Genomic DNA, 21561 nt, shown 5'->3' on the forward strand with positions numbered 1-21561 from the left:
TTGGGATAAGTTTCTTAATGCCTTGCCTTTCTTCATGCTCCACTTTTACAGCCTCTTACCATTTCTAATTTTTCCTATTTCTATTTTGCTATTTAATCAGTAAAATGTCTCTGTAGATATTTAAAATGGTTTGATATAATGTTGGAATATCAATAAAAATATCCACTTGACTGACAGAATGATAATTTTTCTCTACTTTTGCCCAGAAGCACTGGGGGACACAGCTATAGCAGCTATTCCATCAGGCATATTGCACACATTAAACATCTTTAGACACATTATTTGTTTTAAATACTCATTTCAAATCCTGCAAACTTGACCTTCTGGTAAATTTGCTAGTATAGGAGAGACCTCTCTAAAATGGATGTGTTGCTGCTTTACAGCTATGATACGTTCCTTTACCTTTCATACAATATCATACAAAAAGAGTACCCTATCAATTTGACCTAATCTGAACCAGCAAGGCAGCAATAAGGCATATATTAATCAAAGCTTATTAGAAAGTATGAAAGCTACGAGCATCAAAGCTTCTTCTCAACAAGATTTCTAAAAAACATTTCTAAAATAATTCAGAACTATAATTCACTTGGAGAATTACTTTTTTAAAAAAATTACATATTAACATTTTTATGATTACAATTATTGTTTTAGTTGAAATTCTAGAGATATGTTCAGAGTATCAGTTAGCATATGCAATTTATTAAATGCATTATTTTATATTAGCATGTATTAAAACTATGATGTACTTGTTCTTTTTTCCTTTATACGCTTGTCACATAGATAAGTAAGGAATTTTACTATATATCCAGAAAGTAAGAAAAACACAGGACATGATATGCATTTTTATTACACTATTTCTTCTGATAGTATTACAGTTAGTATTTTTTCACATGGAGACAAAAGCATTTCTCTTTATAAAATTGAATAAATGGTTAGAAATTGCCATTAACATAATTATCTATTCTTATTGCTCTGACAGTAACAATGGGATTTTGATTAAATAAAGTGCAACGTAATGAAAAATCATGCATATATGCATGTATATTTATAGATAACCTAATTATACATGGAGTGGTATAGGAACAGGTTAGTATGCCAATTTTATCTAGCCATTCTCCATGGAAACTACAGTTCAGTGATCAGTCAACTTAAGAATAGAACTGAAACACCTGTGTTCCCTCTCTTCCCAGCATCAATGAAATGCTACTTGTTATTATAGGAGGAATAGAAAAGGAGAAAGGAAACGTTATGCCACTGTATAAATCACAGATTGACCCATAGCTTGGATTTTGTGTGTACTTCTTGTCCCCTCATGTCAGCAAAGACAAAACAAATTAAAAAGCCTTGAAAAAGGGCAACAAGGATGACCAGAAGTTTGGGATGGCTTCTGAAGGAGGAAGGACTGGGAAAGCCAGAAATCTAGCCTGGAAAGGAAGGAGTACGGGCACTATGGCAGTGGCCCACAAAAGCAAGGAAAGGATGGCTTGGAATCAGCTGTTCATTCTCCTTTTCAACACTAGAATTAGGGGACATGAAATAAAGCTGGCAGGAGCAGTGCTTAAAATTAAAAAAGGGAGGCATTTTTTCATGCAACATGCTAGACCTGTGGCCTGATTGGTGAATGGTATTGTCACAGAACAGCTGATGTTGGCAGGGACCTCTGGACATTGGCTAGTCAAAGCTCCCTCCTTAGAGTTTATATAGGTTCAAGGGAAGACTGTGTAAGTAGTACCTGGAGACTCACTGTTTTCTACTGAACAAACCACAACACGCTCTGAAAGACCCCTGTTTGAAGGAGTGTGGGAGAGTACCGGAGGACAAATAATATGCATGCATTTTTCATATTCTTTCCTGGCCATCTGCTTATGGCCACCGTTAGAAATAGCATACAGGGTTAGATGGTTTTTGGCTTGAACGAGTATATCCATTCTTGTATTTTCATGTAACCTAATACATACACACAATGCAAACTCTAAGACATTCATGCTTCACTAAATGTAAAGAACTAAGCAGTTGATTATGAAATCAGCAAGTCATGCAGAACCCATCTCATTATCTACATATAAATGGAGGGGCATCTGTTTTCACACAGAGGAGACAGAGAAAAGAAGACAGTACTGCATACGTATTGACAGCACATATGAAAGTGAGAACCTACTGTTTTACGACTTGCCTGTTTCAGAGATTCTGATGTTGCGCTGAATTGGAGTCACTCCTATACAATAAAATTACTTTCTTCTTACATTTATCTCAGTGATCTGAGAAACTTAGATACATAGCTGTGTGTAATGTGTATTCTGCAACTTCAGTCAGACCTTGCAAGCTGTCTATCAACAGTTAAATGAAATGAAGCTTTTCAGTTAACAGTCTTCCAACAGAAGCATGCCTTCTCTGTTACATGGCACAGAAGACCTGAGGGATTCTCAAAACAAATACTTTACCATTAAGTCACTCCTTGGGTTGATGGGGGCACACAGCTGTGCAAATACTCCACATGTAAAGCCTTTTGAAGTACAGGAGAACCTTTTGATTATTGCCTAGAGGTACAGTTGACATGAACAGCTTCAAAGACTAGTTCTATTTCCTTTGGGATGAAGGTCTGAATGTACAGTACTGATAAATAATGACATTTCTGTGTAAAAGACAGTTTCTTATAAATGGTGGCATCACATTTTGTTTTGCTATCTAATTGAATAGGAAGCCATAGGGAAAATTATAATGCAATACATATTCGGAAGCATTCACAGTGTTTTCTATCGTTGATGCTGGCCAAATTTCCGCCTTACTTTTTCAAGGTGGATTCCATCATCACAGCAATTGAAGCATTTTTCAACTTCAGACTGGATTATTACAATTTGCTAAGGAGAATTTATAATGGAGACATGTAGAGCCAAATTAATTCAAAATGTGGCTGCACCCATGTTAAGTATTGTTCTTCAAGAGAGACCTGTATTTTGTTTGATTTGCAATCTGCAATAACTTTTAATTTAAATACATGACTGTCACTTATCAAACCCTAAACAACTTTGATTCTTCAAAATCATACAGATCAACTTCTTTTGCATACCATGACAGAATTTAAAAGCAGCTTTTTTTGCATACAGTTGCCTAGGTTGCCCTACAAGACTCTGCACCCCTAGGCTCCCCCCCAACTATCTGCTTCATACTAGCGATATATTGTTTACCTTATACATGCTCGAAGACAAACTATTCTACTTTCTTATATTATGTGCAGTTTACGTGCCAGAGCTACAGAGTAATACGTTTTTCAGAGTCCAGTTTTCTGCTCATAGAGCATCTCCACTCTTGAATTGTTTTAATTCCCTTCCTGGATCCCTGCAAAGGCTCTAGCTAGTTATAAGGCCTGGTGCTCCAGTGGGACAACTTGTTCACATAGGTCAGGCAAATTAAAATAGAAGGGAACTGGAAACAAGCTATTTTAAAATCTAAACTTTGCTTCCTTATCAGTAGAATACAAGAATATGAATGTATTGATTTTAGTTTATTTTTACCAGCTGTTCCTAAGTAGCACAAGAATAAGAGTGTAGAACAGCTTTAGTTTTTAAATACATGTTCTACAAGTGCTCCAACTGTGGCAAGAAAAGCATTAAGTAAAGAAAATATATAAAAGAATGTAATGCAAATGTTTTCAAGAGCAATTTGATTTTACTAAGAGAAAGAAAAGGGAAGAATAGTTACAAGAAGAAAGCAAAAGGCTTTTCTGAGTGTCAAATGGCACATAAAGAATCCCAAGGAAGAAAAAAACTTAAGTTACTTACAGGTTTTGTGGATGTCTCTTCACTGATACTTAAATTCAATTCAATATGATACACTCCATCATAAACCTAGTCCCTTATCTTTATGAAAGTCAGAAGTCAGGCTAAATTATACAGATTTAGTATTTTTTCCAGCATAATTTCTACCACTTGAAGATGCCCAAATGTAGTATAAAGATCTCGACAAGATGTTCCAAGGAAACTAGCTGATATATACTACTGTGACTGCTTTTGACAACATTATTTGCCCCTTTAACTTAGTATTCAAGTAATTATTAGGTTATATTCTTTTACAAATGATACTGAATTCTTCGTTAAGTATGAGTCAAAGGTCCTTCAACCTTTTCTCACATACATGTGGGATTATAAAGAGCAGTATCCAGCCTTTCACTACTTAACATTGCATTCATTACAATCAGTCCATAGTCACAAATAAGAATGAGTGGTAGATATCATAATAAACATTTACAAATAATTGCACTGTATTTGGAGGAAATATAGAACACCTTATTCCTATTCTAGAATTCTTTCTTACTAAAATCTCATGAGTTGGAAGAAAAACCTTGACATTCTGTTGATCAGGTATTCTGTTGATCAAATATTCACTCTTACCTGCCCTTGGAATACAAAAATCAAGCCCATAGAATTGTTTTGTGAGTATAAACTAATCTCTGAAAGGTGCTGCCAAAAAAGCTTCAGTTCTGAACCAAATAATGTAGTCTAACAAAAGGTAGATTTAAAAAGCACCAGTTTCTCTTTACGAATCAAAGGATAGGATCAAACTTACTTGTGACCCTACACATTTCTAAGACCAACAAAGTTATCTTATGCCACTAAATACATTTGAATTCTGAAAAAAGATTACTCGGAGTAGATGATGAAAGACAGAATGACATCAAAAATTACTTCTGCTTTCCCTAACAAAAACATTACAAAAATCAAATGTGCTATAATGTGCTGAAAAAGTACAATGAAGCTATAACATTCAACAACTTAATCTAAGGCAAGGCTTGTCATAATATTGTCGACATTACTTTCACCTGATCAGACTGAAAGCACTGCACAGATAATCCTTCTCAAGATAGTATGATTTCTGAACCTAGTCAGCAGAAAGTACCTCAAATGCACATTTGAAAAAAAGCTCAATGCAAGCATGAGTCAGGAGGGAGGAATTTTTTTAACTACTATTATTTTTACTATTTTAAATCGTAAGCAAAACATGCCTAATGATCTGGGACCAAAAAGATGCAAAATGAGGAAGAACCAACTGTGGATTAAATATAATGAAAAAAATCTGAGTATTTTATGTGGAATGGTTTCTCTTGCTTAAAATACTTGGAAAATACTATGAGAAGGCTTCAGAATTCCTATTACATAATCATTATATCAACCATATGTAGGTTGGGTTGAATTGTCTTCTGAATGCCCCCCTGAGTCCAATGATAGCTTTATTATTAATTTGCTAATTTATACAGTGTTTGTTGTTGTGGCAGCCAGTTCCTTTAATTAAGAAGACTAAAATACAAAGCAAGGTAGGTGGGCATCTTTTTAGATGGTAATCTGTTTCCTGAAGCCTTGATTTAGTGGCAGTCTGCCCAGGATAGAACTGAATTACAACTCCCAGTACCACTCTCATTTCCAATGAGTTGTTTTAATTTTAAACCAAGGGTTTGAAGACAGAAAGATACTTCAGATAACACACAATTCAACAGCTATCCCAAAGGGTATTTTTCGTATTCATTTCAGGAAGAAGCCTGTAGGGTTGTTCATGTAATTGATTCCCACATAATTAAAGAAAAGTTGAACCATTCACTGTACTACTGGGTAAAATATCACATACATCATAGCTGAAGCTGGCAGGGCTGCCCACAGTTAAGGCAGCTTGACACTTACCCATACTGGATATTTTTCATTACTTGCTATTTCCAGTTTTACCAGCCACAATAATGCAAACATCCCAAGCCAGATCCCCAAAACAAGGAGACTCTAAACTATATGGCATTTCTGTCTTTTCTCCTGCCCATTCCATAGTGAGTGTGTAACAGGCATTAAGACTCCTTATTCATTTGGATGTTTGTGGTGTTTTGCTAGAGTAGGAACTATTTCTCCATTCCTTATTTTTCAACTATTCTGCTTCTCCATCCTCCGTACCAGCCCTATTGTCCAGTCTGTACATGAGGTTTGTTCAGACTGCTTAAAGCAAGTGGAAGGAATGGTAGAAAATGAGGAGCGTTCACATCATAATGTTCACAGTACAGGAGCAAACCCAACTTAATGATCTGTTTTTGTTTCTTATGTCCACGTTGTACACATAACTTGGAATGGTAGCAGCTGCTGAAGGGTAAGAAAGAGAGTTATGTCTGTCTTCTGAAGCATATAAATGTAGAAGAGGCAACCAGCTGAAAAAAAGTTCTTTCCCTGCACCCCTCAGAGGAAGAAATTTATATCAAGTATGGCACTTCTTTTTGCAGGATCACAACCATATCTCATCAACTTACCTTATTGCAGTCTTATATTGCTTGTGGAAACCCTTCTGATCTTGGCAACACTAAAAATCCTCATTTTAATTGTTTGCAATTTTCCTGACTTGATTCCATGAACAGCTCCTCCTGATGGCCAATGCTGGGCTCAGAAGCAAGTGCAAAGTAGTTACCCTCACAATATTTAGAGTAAATTCCCAAGTAGATGAGAGGAGAAATATAAGTAATTTCATTTAATTCAGAAGATTCATTTGTGAAAGAAGAATGGACGCTGCAGCAACCACAGCTTGAAAAAAAGGAGGCTAGAGTGAACATAAGCTGGGAAACAATAAATAGGAGAATGTACAGGATTTAATTTTCAGATTGGTGATTAAACTCCAGGGGCTAAACAAACTACCAGACATCTGAGCCATAGGAACCGACTTTGTGCAGGTAGCAGCTGACTGCAGAAGTAAGCTAATGTGAATTATTTAAGCATGTATTGAGAAGTTAGGACCTTATCAGGCTTGAGAAGTGGCCCCATATGAACCTCATGAAGTTCAACAAGGCCAAGTGCAAGGTCCTGTACCTGGGTTGGGGCAACTCCCAGTACCAAAACAGACTGGGGATGAAGGGATTGAGAGCAGCTCTGCAGAAAAGGACTTGGGGATATTGGTAGATGAAAAATATGACATGAGCCAGCAATGCGTGCTTGCACCCAGAAAGCCAATTGCATCCCGGGCTGCATCAAAAGAAGCATGACCAACAAGTCAAAGGAGGTGATTCTTCCCTTCTGATCTGCTCTGGTGAGATCCCACCTTGGAGCACTGCATTCAGCTCTGGGGGCCCCAACATAAGAAGGCCATGGAGCTGTTGGAGCGAGTCCAGAGGATGGCCACAAAAACGGTCAGAGGGCTGGAGCACCTCTCCTATGAGGACAGGCTGAGAGAGTTGGGATTGTACAGCCTGGAGAAGAGAAGGCTCTGGAGAGACCGTACAGCAGCCTTCCAGTACCTGAAGGGGGACTACAGGAAAGCTGGAGAGGGACTGTTTACAAGGGCATGTAGTGATAGGACAAGGGGTAATGGCTTTAAACTGAAAGAGGATAGATTTAGATTAGATATTAGGAAGAAATTCTTTATTGCGAGGGTGGTGAGGCACTGGAACAGGTTGCCCAGAGAGGTTGTGGATGCCCCCTCCCTGGAAGTGTTCAAGGCCAGGCTGGATGAGGCTTTGGGCAATGTGGTCTCGTGGAGGGTGTCCCTGCCCATGGCACGGGGGTTGGAAGTAGATGATCTTTAAGGTCCTTTCCAACCCAAACCATTCTATGATTCTACAATTTATTTCTTAATCTTCTTCATAAGAAAGAAATTAGTTTCATTTCTTAATAGTGTATTATAAAGCTATCGAATTGTTACACACAGTTAAGAATGATTACTCTTAACATTAGCAGGTGTTTTTTTAAAAATAATACTATTATCCTTAAGCTTCAGTCAAAAGAGATATCGAACACATGATTGTATAGGGGAAGATATTTATGCTTCATTCTTAAGGATATTTCTAAAATATTCTCTTAGTATTTAATATTTCTACAAATGTAGCAATTGAATAGGGACTTACATAATAATTTTGAGTTGATATATTTAGTAAAGAATAATGTATATAATCTATAGAGTAGCTTAATTTTAAAGGAGTTTCACTATATTACAAATATATAAGCTGTACAAGCACATGTATTTAGTCATAAGCCTTAAACAGCTAGACAATGATGATGATGGATCATAGGAAATTTCTTTGGATATATGTCTGTGCATACTTACTACACAAACTACCTGTCACTTAAATTTAATAGCAAATTAATTTTCTCTCTGAGTACAGAACGCAGGAGTACATACACATTTGTAAAAATAAAAATTTTAAATTTTTTAGGGTCAGTTTATGTTATAAGTTTCCACATATAATTCTGAAAAGCACCAGAACATAAGTTTCTAGACAAAGGGCCTGATGTTAAACAGTGAATTATTTAACAGTATTTTTGATCACTAGACTGAGCATCAAATCCAATTGAGTTCACATACTGCAAATATGTGAACACAGCCAACAACACAGCCCTGAAATCTTAGCAAATCAATGTGTATTAACTAAAACAGTTATATGACAGCATTCATACTAACCTGCAATGAAAAGTTCTTCCAGGTCCATCAACACATACGCCTCCGTTGTAACAGAGAACTGAGTTCAGTGTGGGCTCACTGCAAACATCAACATCAACTTCACAAAACGTGCCAGTGTACCCACTCAGGCAAGTACAAACAAATGCATTGTCTGCATCTTGACAAGAACCTCCATTAATGCAGGGAGCAGATTCACATTCCTGAGGAGAGAAATAGTAATATGTTCACTACACAGCTTTAAAACACATTACTTACTTACTCATTCATTTCAGCAGCAAGTATAAGAGACTGAATCTGGAGACGAGAGAAAGTGTTGGACTTTTTTTATTGTCTGATAAACAGAAGTGTATAATTCAGGGCAATTTTAGTTTATATAGAGATCCTTTGATTACAACTCATGCTCACTCTTGAAACTATGCTTGTTCCTACTAATTAATCTTGGAGAAGTGCAAATGTATTTTTATATAAGCAGTCTTACAGCCACAAGTATGTGCTGCCCACTCATCATTCCTTTATTAAAATTTTAAAGTATGTTTTCGAGCCATAGTTTATACAATTATTCCTTCTAAGTTTTTATAGTAGAGCCTACTGCAGTGAGAAAAGCCACATTAGCAAGACAATTCTGGACAGAATAAAAAATTAGTTATATTAACCACTGCACACAAGCCTTTTATCAGCATTTCCTGATAAATGCTTTCTTATTATCAATTACTGTGTAATATTACAAATAGAAACATGTAAAAATGCTGATGTGTTCATATAATAACAATTCCCGGTGATAAAGCTAATGTGAATGTCATCAAATTCAAACCATGTAAAGTAGCAGCAAATTAATGTTTCTCCAGAATTACAGGAGAGTTTAGTTAGTGCAATTGCCAGAGCAAAAAATGTGGGTTTGTCCTTGAGTACAGAAACCTAGTTTTTGCCTAAATCCCAAAGGAGTTTTATTTTGCTGCTGCTACCCAAATTGTCTAGCTAAATCCAGTATTTTAAATTTATTCTCACACTCCTCTAACTTCAGAAGGTTTAATTCTTTAAGGATATCCAAGGGCACTCAGATTTCCTGCAGGTACTACAGTTGCTTTGACAGAATGTAAATTCAGTTACCCATAGGGAATTGTGAGAAAACTACTTATTTTCCTATAAGCTCTCCAGCTGGGTGTATATAGGATGATTTATTAGTGAGCATTACATAAACTAATTGAATTATACATCCCACAGGAAGATGGGGATAGTTCTACAGACTGCCAAAAATCCTGTGTCTAGGTTCTAGAAGTAGTCTTTTGCTATATTAATTACATTTGTATTTGACAAACATAAGTCTTCCTTGTTTTGTTTGTAAAAAAATCTCAATTCACAGTTCAAACTGCATGGCTTTTTTTCTATTCCAGTAACTTCTCTTGTCTAGTCTTCTTAATTTGTATTCACTTGTCTCCATCTCTACTGCTTCTGGTTTTACAGCTTTGCTCATTAGCAGAATAAATTAGAAATCCATCAATTAATGGATCAATTTTTTACCTAATTATAATTCAAAAGTTAAAATTCAAAACACATAAAAATCATTGAAGTAACTAAGGATAAGTTCAAAGCTCAGACAAATGTTCACAGCTTTGGCTCAATATGCCATCACAGTCATACCAAGTTGCAATTTTAACATAAAACCTTTTCATTTTCTTCCATGGAACGTATTGTTCTTGTAAAATTTTACAAAACCGCTCACAGTAATTACTTTTTACAGTAACATAAAACCCAGACAATTTGTAGGAAAGAAATCCCACCTATCATTCTCCAGTATATTTTGATGTGCTGCAGTTAAAAGTTCATCATTATACTTGCATAAAACCAGAGCACACTGTTACCAGAGAAACGCTGGTCTGCACTGCTCTTAGGTAAGAAAAGTGTTTCCGTGAACAGACACACAACTACGTTAAAAGTGCCACAAATAACTTTATCCCAAAGTAGGTGAGCCACCACACTACCACCAAATGCTGTAATTTGTAGTCTAAAAGAACAAGGACATTAGATGCCACCTGAAGTTGCAACACAGCTGTGATCATGTCCTTCCTATCTTAGATCCTACCAGAGACTGACTTAACACCTTGGCCTTAGGGAAAAGCTGGCTCTACAGAAAATTCCCAACTACTCTGATTCCCTGAAAACAAGCTCACCTAACCACTAATGCTATTTCAGTTTTGTCTTCCTTTTTATAATGGGAGAGCGAATCTTAACTATGACCCCTAAGCAGATAGTTGTCAAATCAGAGCAACAGTTGTAGGGACTCACAGTCCTAGAAATACTCTTTTTCTTCTCCAGTACAGTAGGGAAAAAAACACTTTCTTGGGCACCTCAGGTGCCCAGTTCCCAACCTAATAAGATACCCTTTAACCTGTTCTCACCTAGAAGTGATCAAATCCTGTCAAATGAAAATTGTCTTTGAATAACTAAGGAACCTGAAAATTACAAAAACAATATTCACAAAGATGGGTCATTTTAGTTTTTCCAAAACACAAATTTGTTGATATACAGAAGTGTCACAGCTGCTCACTTATTTATACTCAGCCTGGGGGAAAAAAGGCTCCAGGGAGATCCAATTGCGGCTTACCAGTACCTGAAGGGGCCTACAGGAAAGGTGGTGAGGGACTGTTTATCAGGGAGTGTAGTGACAGGACAAGGGGTAATGGGTTTAAGCTGAAGGAGGGTCGATTTAGATTAGATGTTAGGAAGAAATTCTTTACTGTGAGAGTGGTGAGGCACTGGAACAGGTTGCCCAGAGAGGTCGTGGATGCCCCCTCCCTGGAAGTGTTCAAGGCCAGGTCGGATAGGGCTTTGGGCAACCTGGTCTAGTGGAGGGTGTCCCTGCCCATGGCAGGGGGGTTGGAACTAGATGATCTTTGAAGGTCCCTTCCAACCCAAACCATTCTATGATTCGATGATATATTTTGTACCTTCTTATTTTCAACGGGTCTTTTTAACCTTTACTAAATCTGAAATGCTACTTTGATCTGGAATTTAAAAATGCCTAATTTTTAAGCTTCAAAAATGAAGTCTTAATGTTACAGTAATCCTTCCAAACTTTTACAAATAATCTGTTTGAGTAAAACAAACAAATATCACTACCACTCCTGCAGTCAGTGAGAGCAGCACAGGCTTGGTCCCTTCAAAATTTGCACTATTTGTTGGCAGACAGAGAAAATAAATACCAAGTTTAAATGGTGACAAATAACTCAAGCTAATAGACTGAATGCTGTTCATCCACAGATAAATATGGGTCACTGCAACTTCTTGCCATTAGAATCAAATGTTTGCCAGTAGCACAACAGAAACGTATTTTGCAATACTTCACTGATCGTGAGGCCAGTTTCTCTGTTTCATTTTTCTCTTTCCTCTCTTCTCCTCAATCCCATTTCTGGGGGAAAGGAAGTCTAGTGTTGTGAGCAAAAGGGAAGCTCTGTTTTAGCATCACAATACACTCATACACTCACACTACTCCTAAAGTTGGCACCTTCAGGGCAACTAAAAATCTGCAGATTATGTTACAGAGCAGAAATGTACACTCTGATCTTGATCAGCAATCCAGGCCTGAAGCCCAAAAGTAATTTGACTTTCATTTCCTAGTGAAACCAAAGGGGAATAAACTTCTTAAGGAATTGCCAGTGGGTTTAGATTATGAATTTTTCAGGTGCCATTCTGGCTTATGATGTTCTTAATTCCCTCCTCTATTCCCTGCTATTTCCTCATCTCAAATCATGCTGCATTGTCTTCTTAGTTGTGTCAGAATAATAGATGAAAATACTTGTTAAAAAAAAATAAAACAGCAACAAACCCAGACCAAATAAACCTTTTTAAAAATGCTTTTTGAAAGCCACTTCTCTAATTTGTTTCTTAGCACATGACCCATAATCAGTTATGCAGGTATAACTTGGCAACGATTACGGAGGGGAGAACTATTTGAAGATGAGAACGTGGGAAGTTCTTAAGTCAGCATTGAAACTTAAAAGGAACAGACAGAAATCATCAAAGTCTGACTGAAGGTTTTAAAATCTAGCTAGATTAAAAAAAAAAAAAGAACAGGATAGGTTGAAAAGGAATCTCTATTTAAGAAGAAAAAATGCATAGTTATTTTCTGCACAAGCCCTTTTGATAAGGCTTTTTAGAACCTTGATTTCTAAATATATTAACTTGAACTAATAATGCTTATGGAAGCAGGAGCAACTGTGTGCAGAATTTTGTCCTTTGCTAGTGTGACATCACCTGTGTTTTAAATAACCTTGTGCAGTAACAGTGACAAGAAGGTAACCATGCTCCAGTGGACACCACTGTACTCAACAAAGTAGGCAGAAACAGATAGGATATTTGCAAGGTGACTGAATGCACTGGCAGCATAAAAGGATCTCATAGGTGGGACTTTATAATTTCAATATTGACATCTGACAAGAAACACGTGAAAAAAATTCAAAAGAAGGTGAAGAAATAAGTATGAATGTACTAGGATCAGGAGTAGGTAATGCAGCTAGCGGTTCTTGAACAGAACTGCCAATACATCTATACTCAGTGTCACTTACTCCAAGATGAAATCTATGCACATAGAGGAAGCACTTCATGACAATACTTATTCCTATTAAGACTTTGTGTAACTTCTCTCAACAATTTGCTAGCAATGAATGATTAAAAAAAACCCCAAACCCACACAAAGAACAAAATACCAAAATGAATCTTCCCCCCAAAATCACAAAATTCCTTTCAGGTCCTTGTTGGAATTCTCAGCAACAATATTCCTTTTAGAAAGCAGAGAAAGTGCTGAGATCTCCAAGTACCACTGAGCAGTTGTAACACTATAAAGACTGAGGGGCAGTAACAGTGCCAGCTTCCGCCTCTGACTTTTTTGTTTGATTCCTCAGGACTTTCTAGAAACAGCAAGTACTGGTTTTTTATTATTCTCTTAGATTTATTTCTTTCAAGCAACACTTTCATTTTTAGTCGCCTCTGAGAACACAGAAAATCTCATCTATTGCCTGGTGCCTCTTCAGCCTACCCAGGGTGTGACCACGAAGCATAAGGCTTTCCTGTTGCTGCATCAGCACAGCACAGCTGAGCCCCTCAAGCAAGATGGTGGCACCTCTGCAGAAACATATTTAAGAAAGGGTAAAAAACATTGTGCAGCGAAGCATCAGAGAGAGGAGTGAGGAAAAAAGTGTGAAAAACAGCCGTGCAGATACAAAGGTCAGAGAAGGAGGAAGGGGAGATGGTGCTCCAGGCAACATCTACCAAGGAAGACCATGGTGAAGTGGGTTGGCCCCCTCCAGCCCACAGAGAACCACAGTGGAGCAGATATCCACACTACCATGTGTGAGCACTATGCCGCAGCAGGTGGGTGTGCCCCAAAGGAAGCTACAGCCCACACTGGACCAGGCTCCTGGCAGGAGCTTCAGCCCATAGAGCAGCTGGGTGGGTGTCTGGCAGCCAAAGTTAACTCACCACACGTGTTTATTCATAGGCTGTAAAACTTTCTTTTCTGGCCTATCAGAACAAGAAAACTGCCCAAACTGAGCTGTGTTGCCTAGGTTTTCCTGTGGCCATTGCTGCCCTCTATCTTTTCCCTTTCTGTTTTCTAGTTTGTTCCCTTCACAGGCAGCTTCAGTCAAATCAGGGCTGCAGCCATCTACCTCCAAGGAAACCAGAAGACCAGAAGAGCTGCTGCTCAGGCACCACCTTGTCAGGCTCTTCCTGCTCTAAAGGGGTTTGTTCCTTCCACTGTCACAAAAAAAAAAAAAAATGCCCCTTGCTAAGTTCAGTCAGGGTGCTCTGCTCATCCCTCAAAGATCACTGTATCTGTAAATGATACCCAGTGCTCACACTTCACAGCACACCAATACTCTCCTTCCCAGCTCATGTTAAAACACTGACAGTTTCAATAACCTCCCTTAATAATAAATGAAATTATTTAACAGAAATTATATAATTATAATTGTTTGTACATTTCACAAACTTTTCACTTTGCCAATCTGACACATTTTATTCTCATCCAAATGTATTTTTCTTATATACGAACTTAGAGTAAAGCAGGAGGGCTCCCTTTCAATAGGCTTTCGCCCCCCCCCCCCCCCGTCTTTTCCCATTTTGATCCAAAAAGGAATCCATTGAATTTATGTGTTGTTAACAGGCAACGACCTTGGAAAAGATTTGAAAGTTATAATGGTCCACTATCAACATGAATTCCCACTGCAATGCTATGGAAGTAATTGCTAATGCTATCCTTAGGTCTTCAAAGAGGGGAACCGAGACGTACACTTAGGTGATTATTCCTCTTTTTATGGCTAGGGAAAACTGAAACATTGTGCCAAGTTCTACAATCTGTTTATTATAAAGGACTATAATGGATTGAAAGCAGCCCTGAGGAGAAGGTCTTGGGGGTGTTGGTAGACAAGAAGCTCAACGTGAGCTGGCAGTGTGCAGTCGCAGCCCAGAAAGCCAACTGTATCCTGGGCTACATCAAAAGAAGTGTGACCAGCAGGTCGAGGGAGGTGATTCTGCCCCTCTACTCTGCTCTCGTGACACCCCACCTGGAGTACTGCGTCCAGCTCTGGGGGCCCCAACATCAGAAGGACACAGACCTGTTGGAGAAAGCCTAGAGTGAGATACTGAGGTTGTTCAGCCTGGAGAGGAGAAGGCTCCAGGGAGACCTTATAGCAGCCTTCCAGTACCTGAAGGGGCCTACAAGAAAGCTGGAGAGATATTTTTTTACAAGGGCATGTAGTGATAGGCCAAGGGGCGATGGTTTTAGGATGAAGGAGGGTAGATTTAGATTAGATATTAGGAAGAAATTCTTACTGTGAGGGTGGTGAGGCACTGAAACAGATTGCTCAGGGAAGCTGTGGATGCCCCCTCCCTGGAAGTGTTTAAGGCCAGGCTGGATGGGACTTTGGGCAACTTGGTCTAGTGGAGGGTGTCCTTGCCCACGGCAGGGGGTTTGGAACTAGATGATCTTTGAGGTCCCTTCCAACCCAAACCATTCTATGATTCTATGTCAAAAAACTGAGAATATAAAATGATTTAAGTACTATATAAAATGCCTTACAGTAAACTAAGTCTCAGGAAAATAACAATTTTTAGAATTTTTTTCAAAAAACATTACCACATCATAGATCTCATTTCCACATGATACTGCTGAAAACATAAATAATATATATGGCTTAAAAATGATTAGACAAATTCATGGAGTACAGGTCTGCTTCTAGCTATCAAAAGCAATAATCAGTGTGAATTCCTTGCTATAAGAAGTTCCACAACTCTTGAAGGCTGTATGAGTGTTCTTAGGCTTAGTTTGTCACCAGGAAAATTGAGAGAGACACAATGGCAGTGCACAGTTATTTTCACAAAAAGTACTCTATACTAAGAAGTATTTTAACTCCCAGAGAAAGTCTGTACAAAATCAACTACCTGGATTGCTAAATCCAGATATATCCAGCTAGAAATAAGATCCAACTTTACTACTGAGAGTCAGCCACTGTACAACTGTCAAAGTAGTTGATCTTTCACTTCCTTATGTTTTTAAATAAAGACTGTATATATCTCTAAAACACATGCTTTAGGTAAACGTAAGTTAAACACAAGTGTTAGTTTCCAATGGGGCTGTAAGTGACAGGACTATACAGACTTCTGACAGGAGAACAGAATGGTGATTTTCTGGCTTTATTTTTACTAAATTATTGCTATGGCACATGTAAGTCCTCATTGATTTTCTTAGCCTAGCAAGACAATTTAAAAGTCAAGGCAAAAACATGAGAGAAGATTTCTAGTTATGCATCTCTTAAGGGTAGGTTAAGAATCCTTGGTCGAAACAATGCAAAACAAGACCCACTACATGTATAGTGTATAATAATTTATTATTTCTTCTTCTCCAAATGTCATGGTGTAGTAAATCTTGTTTGTAGTAGGAAGGGGATGACTGTCCCTTAAGAGAGCCCACCTAGCAGGGCACAGTCCACTGGTTCTGGTGGCAGGGAACTGTTCTGAAATCTGGGCTCTAGCAGCTGACCTAGAAAGGCACCGCACTTTGCTCAATGCATACTGCTACCTCATGCAAATCTGTGGGTCCATACCAACATCTGTCCGGCATTTCTTAGGCAGGTTGACCTCACTTTCAACTTTCCACATACTGCATTATATCACTTCCAAAGTCACAATCCATAGCTTGAAATAATTATGAGGGGGACACATTTTAGCAAATTAATAAAATAGTGAAAATCTACTATTTTTCCAAATAATGTACATGTGCAAGTTCAACTCTGTTTCTTGAAACAAAATGTAGAAGTCCATTTTAGAAGTTAGGATTTTTTTTTTCCTTTTCCTACAGAAAGGACTATTTTTCATTAGTCCTCCTTGGAAACGCTGACTAGAAATAAAAAATTATTTCTAACAACGCTTCAAAAGCTATTTCTATAAAAGAGATTCGAGGCAAAAAAACTGTGATAGATGTATTTTTATTTAAGTGAAGTTTTGCTTTAGATCAAAAAAGGTAATTATAAAGCAGACTAATTTTGAACATAACTCATGCAAATCCACTATGAGGGGGAAAAGTCTACTGAAAATATAAATAAGCTCTTCACAAATCTATCTTTTAGTATACTTGTATGTATGTGGTGCATCATACAGTCTAATTTCCTGTGAATACTTACGATATAAAGCCCCAAAGACTGTTTCCTGTTTGATTTCTTTGTAGACAACTATGAAGTTATTAACTGTAAGGGAAGACTTGAAGCAGAAGTTAGTGGCCTTAAACATCAGCTCAGGGAAGGGAAGCAAGCACCCTGGTATCTGCTAGAAAACTGGATTCCAGATGGAAGTCACTGACTTGTAAAAGGTAGAACCAAACAGAGCTTTAAAACTTGAATTCGATAAGGGTTGCAAGGAAAGATATAAGAAAGGAATTAAAAGAGAGATACTGCACCAGAAAAGAAAGGTGCTTTCAAGAATCATGTTTCCAGTCATTTAATGATAGGACTAAGGGCAAAATTATTCTCAGGTCAAAAGTGGAGGTTTTAGTGATAAACAAGAGCCATGTGGTTAAGGGTCTGGATTAGAATAATAATAAAAAAAAAAGTAGGCAGAAAGGAAATCAATGCTGTAAATAAACAGTTCAGCAAATAATTCATGTGTTAAAGCAAGGTTTTGTATGTACAAGATGTAGTATGCATATGGTTCTTAATGCACCCTGAATCTACATTTCAAAAAATGTCTAAATTTACAGTATTACTTAATAGGAAACATACAATTTAATGTTTTAATATGATTTCATAGCTATGCAAAAAAAGCCATGGTTCAGTGCATTAGTGGGACACTATATCTATACGTTTCAGTTCCTTCCAAAGATATTTTACCACAGTTTAATTTATGATGAGTGCAACCATCTCATGTAATTACGACTGCTATTAAGAGACCAAAAGGTCCAGGTTTCCTTTGCTAAGTTGAAAAAGAGCACTTAGCTTAAACTGTGTGGTTCATTAATTTATAGACTTTTCCATTCACATGGGAGTTTGAAGCACACTCTTTGGGAAAAAATCTCCATAGTATTGCTACCACGTAAAAGTCTGAGATTTACATTAAGAATTGAGATGAATGCTCCAGACGCCTATTCCTACTTTACGTTTAACAAAATTATAAACAAAGTGTGTTTTTCTAACCAGTAAAATTATTAGTCTACTTTTCCTGTAAAGTTTTTCTTAATATTATCACATATCCATGTTGTTTAATTATTAACTTCCCAAAGCTTTTTCATGGATTAAACATACATACAACATTTTGTGTAAAGAATTGGGAAAACTTATTTTGGTATTTCAGAATGTTGGTTTTATCCAACATCATTCAATTCAAAATGATGTCAAAGTGACCAAAATTTTTTGCTTTGAAATTTCGGATTATGAACACAAGGAGAAGAGAAAAATAACAAAAATAAACCTATTTTTTAGACAACAATACAGACAACATATTGGATCAGACCAGTGTTCCACCTGCCCCAGTATTCTGTCTACAATAGTGGTGGAGAGAAAGCCACTTTAGAAAAATCACGTGAACTTTACCACTTTCTACAGTCTATGTCCCATGCATCCTCCCAGCAAGCAGAACTGTCTAACCAGACATGATAAACACTACTTCCCTGACTGGTTCATTTATCATTCTTTCACGAACCTGTTGTCCATGACTTGCCTCATTTTTCTACTAAAAGATCACCTGCTTCCCCAGCCCTCTGTGGGCAGAGGTTCTCTGCTTCCTGTGAAAAAAAGTACTTTTATTTTTACAAATATTTCTTCAATTATTTTCATCATGTCCCCCCAATTCTTTTACTACAGAGTTTAGCGAAAAAAATTTCCATTTATCTACCACTGTCATAGTTTTCTGAACTTTAATTACATTTCCCTCAGCTTTCTCCTCTTCAAACGGAACAGTTTCAGCTACTTAAATCTCTCCTTACAAGGCAACTATTCAATTAACATAATTTTTGTTGCTCCCTGTAGCTTCTCTAACGCTACATCCTCCTTGATATGCAAGGTCCAGAACTGTGCACAGTACCCAATATGTGAGCTCATTTGGGTTTTATATAGCAGTGAAATCATGTCCTCTGTCTTGCTCTTTGTATTCTTCCTGATCATGCCCAGTGTTTTCGGTTGGGTTTTTTTGGAGGCGTGGGGGAGGAGTGGGGTGTTTGTTAGTTTTTTTCTGTTTGTTTTTTCTATTCTGCACTGTGACTGCACAGTGATACAATGATTTCAGAGAACTGTCAATGATCACTCCAGATCTTCTTTCCTGAGTTGTAACAGTTCTGAATTCAGCTGTAGATAAGTATTAGGCTATTAGATTATTATTTTTTACACGGAAGCTTATCCACCACCTTTTCACTCTCTCCATTTTGCGAGGTCCTTCTGGCATTCCTCAAATGCAAAGAATTCACTGAGCTTCTCTTGCTATGACCTTACCCTGTCTGACTGCCATTTTACACTTTAGCCATCAAGCAGTCTCACCAGTTCCCTACCTGGCTTCCTGGTTTTCATAGATGTGAAGAGCTTTTTACGAGTTAGAGTATCCTTTACAAGACACTTTTCAATTTGTGTTTTAGCTTTTTGAACTTCCTGCCAACATTTGAACTCGTGTGTGTTATACAGACTTTTCTGTTCTTCCCATGTGGACAAGCTTTCCATTTGTTAAAATGCCAGTTTTTCCCCTGTGACAACCTTAAGTTTCTTCCTTATGTCATTCTGGGTCTTTGGCTCACTTTGTGTTCTTGAATTGCAGCACACATTTTACCTGGGCTTTTAACATATTATTTAATAGCCTCTAGTCCGCTTCTAAGTTTCTTGTGGTTTTGGCTTGCTCCTTTTAAATTATTTAACAATGATGTGCCTCATTTTTAGTTTCCTTTCCTGAAATCATTTATTATGGATTAATATATATCCATATATATGGCTGGATATATATTAATGGATTTATTTGGCATGCTCTCTCATGCTATGGTCATAACCCTACCTGTATTATAGTCGCTAACAGACATCATCTGTCATTAACATCTCTTCACCCAGATGCTGTTCTTTCAAGAGGCACACTGAAAATTAGTCATGTCCAGATTTTAAGTTCTGTCATTCTTAAGTATTGCTCTTCTGTACTTGTCAGCCTTTCTCAAGCACCTAGTTTAAACATTCCCGTACATCCATTTTAATTTTCATTCAATAGCCCAGTTCCATGATGACAAAGGTGCAATTCACTCTTGCACACGTTTCTCCAATTTCAAAAGGTTTTCCATTTTCAAACGCATTTGAACTGCTTTTGTCTATACCAGCACATTATCATGTACTGGGGCTGAATCTTCGTCTGCCTCTCAGGTCTCATGTGGCAGTCTTTCAAAGAAAGCTAGATGCCTGTCCTAGACTTCAGTTTCCTACCCAGCCTGAACTTACCACCCCAAGAACATCCCTCCTACGCTTTCCTCCATTAGCAGTTATCCACACAGGTCACAATTATCAGCTGCTTTCCAGTACACTGACATATACCCTCCAGAGATACTGTGAGATCCACTTTCTTTCCAGATGCAAAGCAGGCTATTTTGTTTCCAAAGCTTCTTCAATGTCATAAACCCAGTTACCTATGTACCTAATAATTTAACAGTCCTGGTTTTTAAGATACTCTCTGTTGCTCTTGCATAAAGGGTGCTTTAGCATACCGTGTTATCAGCTGATAGGCTTTTCTTACATAAGAGATGAGAAACATGCCTACGGGTGGAATGTCCTCAGCAGGCTTACCACTTTGGAGGTGAAACTCCCCAGCAACATTCTTGTAGGTCTCACCCATTTCTCTACTTCTCCAATTTCTAGTCTCTATTTTTCTATTACTTCTCCATTTAATAGAATCTCCAATTCAGCCACTCTTAGTTACAATAAACTTACTACCTCAGGGCCAGGAGGTCCCTGCAGTGTTACACACACTGAAATTGTCCCATGTGTAGATAATCACAGATGGGCTTTGCAGAATACAGTGGGTATCTCCCTCTCCTCCTGCTCTTAATCTATCTGCATCTTGAACATAAACTACGTTATTTTTTGAAATTTACATTAGTTTAGCTGTTTTGAAGAAACTACTTACCTTACTCAACTCTCTTTATACTAGTTAGCAATACGTAAAAATACTTGAGAGCAAGAAGTCCCACACAAGCACAAACATGAGCATCCAGCTCATGTGAGGCTCTTTGTGTGTTCACCAATGTTTGCCATACACATATATGCTACACATATACAGAGAGAATTCTGGAGAGGGGATTCCACGCTCTGGCTTAACTATTATAGTATGGTAAGACCCAGTCATCATAGCCAGTGAGGTCTAAACTCACTAATGAGGAGCAAATATCCTTTCAAAATCAGCTGAAAAGCTCTGCAGATGTCACTGAATATTCAGCACTTTTGCATTCACTTTAAGTGCACAGACAACTGGCATTCAGAAAGACACCTCAAGTTAGGCAAGCTAAATCCTTCTTGTTCTCAATCAAATCACAGATAATTATATGGCTGTCAAGTCTCATGTCTTCCGCACAATCTGGCAAATCCTGGTGAGTAACTGCTTATTTGCTTGGACTAGCAGAATATTGTTCTGACTCCACATGTGCATCAGCTG

At 37.7% G+C, this 21561-nt stretch overlaps 1 protein-coding gene across 1 annotated transcript in view; it reads right to left on the reverse strand.

Annotated features, from left to right (window-relative positions):
* Positions 1-21561, reverse strand: part of EYS (eyes shut homolog) — a 906089-nt gene that overhangs the window by 457211 nt on the left and 427317 nt on the right. The window contains 1 exon segment of the mRNA XM_075747398.1: positions 8410-8609. Coding sequence (XP_075603513.1) covers positions 8410-8609 — 200 coding nt within the window.

Source organism: Balearica regulorum, chromosome 3, assembly GCF_011004875.1.
Source record: "Balearica regulorum gibbericeps isolate bBalReg1 chromosome 3, bBalReg1.pri, whole genome shotgun sequence".
NCBI lineage: Eukaryota > Metazoa > Chordata > Aves > Gruiformes > Gruidae > Balearica > Balearica regulorum.